Genomic DNA, 2999 nt, shown 5'->3' with positions numbered 1-2999 from the left:
CGTCCTCGTTCTCACTGATGTCTTCAGCAAGTTCACAATTATAACATATTTAAATGTTTTTGGAATCACTGAGAAAATGATGAAGAAGAAGATGAAATTAATTTTGGATCGTTTTCTAAAAATATTATTTTAATTACAATTTTCGGATTTGTAATGACCAAAATCATTAATTAGTTTTTAAGCCTCCGCGCTGAAATGCAATACCGAAGTCCGGCCTTTGTCGAGCATTGCTTGACCAAAATTGCAATTTGATCAAAATTGAAGGCGTGACAGTGCGGCCTCAACTTTCACTAAAAGCCGGATATGACGTCATCAAATTCATGTATCGGAAAAAAACAAAACATCTGGGGATATTATACCCAGAAACTCTCATGTGAAGTTTCATGAAAATCGGTCCGGTAGTTTTCTCTGAATCGCTCTACACACACACACCATCACACGCACATACATACACACATACACCACGACCCTCGTCTCGATTCCCCAGTCTATGTTAAAACAAGAAAGTTAAGTTGGTGGAACGTTTTTTATTGACAAAACAATACGTTACAATCACAACTATATCGACCCAACGGTCTTTTAAGTGAACAGACGAACAATTAGTGACAAAAACGCAGCTTGATGGACATCCCACTGTCCACAGCACTTTACCTTCATCGCCCACACATGACTGAACAGGCCCAGCCGTCACGCTGCATGGACACTGCTCCCAATCGCACCCCCTCCCTCCCCTCCCCCTCCCGCCCACAGCGTTTTGTCCGGGTAAGCCGATGACACCCAACTGACAGCAAACAGTCGACCCAACCCCGTCAAAACGCGACGCGCTATAGACTGACATCACTCTTTCTCAATTCTGATCGACAAAGCGGGACATTTCTGTGGAGGCATTCTGCCAGCAAACTGTTCAGCTGAATGCACGTCGTTCTTCGACACTAGGAAGCTTCGACACTGCGAAATGTTTGCTTTTATTTGTGTAAGGGGAATAACATATTGAAATTGAGGCTTTGAGTGTCATTCTTTTCTCCAAAAAGTTGCCATTAAAACAAATTTTATCCAAGATTGTGAGGAAGGAGCACAGTTTTTACCCCCGCGTGGAAACGGGTGTAGTGCCCGAGTTAATTGGCCCAGGAATATTGGACTTGATGGGCCTTCATTAGCTTGTGAAACTCACACCAGCAGTGCCTTAATTAACTGATTTCAGTTAGCGTGTATTTGTTGTGGTGCTGCAGTGTCTTATCGTCAACATGTTGGTGACTCTGCTACTGGTTGCTCTTTTCTCTGCGTCTTCAGGTAAGCAGGAGTTTTGCGTTAGTGTGTGTAACACTTCTTTTGGTTTAGCAGTTTTGGGCGTAACCCCCCCCCCCTGAAAACAATGAAAAATCCAACAACAACAACCTCGAAGTAAACAAGCAAGCCAACAACCAACCAAGCGAACAAGAAAGAAAAACAGAAACGAGCGAACAAACTAACAAAGTTTCAAGTTTTATGTTTTATTAATCCTTTTACCTCTTTTGAGGCATGTAGCATAACTTATGTTATAAAAAAACAAAAAGAACTAAGTTTGAGCACATCTACAAAGTACACTTTGTAAATGTATGAACAACTTCAAATAACCAATTACTGTAATAATCAAAAATGTAAACGTCAAAGTGACTGTGGGTGAGATATACAACCTTACCCAGTGTTATCAATTTGTCCAATCAAAACTTTACAGGTTTGCTTCCACACACACACACACACACACACACACACACACACACACACACACACACACACACACACACATATATATATATATATATATATATAGTTGCTACACACACACACACACAAACACACACACACAAACACACACACAAACACACACACAAACACACACACACACACATACACAGACACACAAACACATACACACTCACACGTACACACATAACACACACACGCACACACACACACACACCAGGGGCGGATTAGGGGGGGTTACAGGGGTTCCAGACCCCCCCCCCCCCCCCGGCTGTCAAAAAACAACAACAACCAATCTTTAAAAGAAATAATGAGTGGCTGCTGACACCAGTTGATCATGTTTAAAATCAAGGATAAGCCATAAATTGTTCATAAAATATTATTATATGAAGTCTTATATCGCGCGCGTATCTCCAGACTCGGACTCAAGGCGCAGGGATCTATTTATGCCGTGTGAGATGGAATTTTTTACACAATACATCACGCATTCACATCGACCAGCAGATCGCAGCCATTTCGGCGCATATCCAACTTTTCACGGCCTATTATTCCAAGTCACACGGGTAAAATAGCTAAAACTCTTCAGCTTCTGGGGGGCAAAGCCACCCAGACCCCCCAACGGGGCCTTGCCCATGTACCCCACAAGGGGTCTATAAATGACAGTAGTGAATGGTTTTGAGCTTCAGGTGAAACGTGGATTGTCAAAGTAAAAGGCAAGCCGGCGGTTTGTTTGATACGTGGAACCATCACGGCTTTGGACTCGTGTTTCCGAGGACATTGATTGTAAACATTCAAATCTGAAAGACACAATCAATGTTTATAATTACCGCGATGACTCATGGTCAATTTGCAACGAAGCTGTGCAATCGCATTTTTTTGGTCGATCCTCGGGGTGCATATTGCCCTCGGCCTTGGTCGATCAAGATGAAACAGAAGGCGATATGCACCCCTCGAACCGACAAAAAATCTCGTCTGACAACAAGCCATCACACATCTTTTACTGTACTGTCAAAACGTCATGGGGTGAATTATGTCGTGTCATGTTTACGTCAGCACGGAGATACTTGTGAGAAGTTTGAATGATGTCGTCTTATGTTCAGGCACGGTCCGCCTTGTGTAAACAAACAAATCGACTCATACTACAGGGTGACCCAAAACAATGCAACCCTCGAAAATGCTAATAACTTCTACATCTCTTTCCCGAATCACTCTAAATTTGGATGACTTAAACTTTAGCCTATGCATGGCCCTTCCAC

The 2999-nt window shown here is 42.6% G+C and overlaps 1 protein-coding gene across 1 annotated transcript in view; it reads left to right on the top strand.

Annotated features, from left to right (window-relative positions):
- The first annotated feature begins 788 nt into the window (after positions 1-788).
- LOC138970566 (uncharacterized) overlaps positions 789-2999 on the top strand; it is a 35441-nt gene continuing 33230 nt past the window's right edge. The window contains exon 1 of the mRNA XM_070343032.1: positions 789-1290. Within this exon, the coding sequence (XP_070199133.1) occupies positions 1245-1290 (46 nt within the window). The 5' untranslated portion in view covers positions 789-1244. The remainder of the gene's footprint in view (positions 1291-2999) is intronic.

The sequence above is a fragment of the Littorina saxatilis genome, linkage group LG7 (assembly GCF_037325665.1).
Source record: "Littorina saxatilis isolate snail1 linkage group LG7, US_GU_Lsax_2.0, whole genome shotgun sequence".
Taxonomy (NCBI): Eukaryota; Metazoa; Mollusca; class Gastropoda; order Littorinimorpha; family Littorinidae; genus Littorina; species Littorina saxatilis.
The sequence above is the reverse complement of the archived record's forward strand: the minus strand, read 5'-3'. Positions and strand labels throughout refer to the sequence as shown.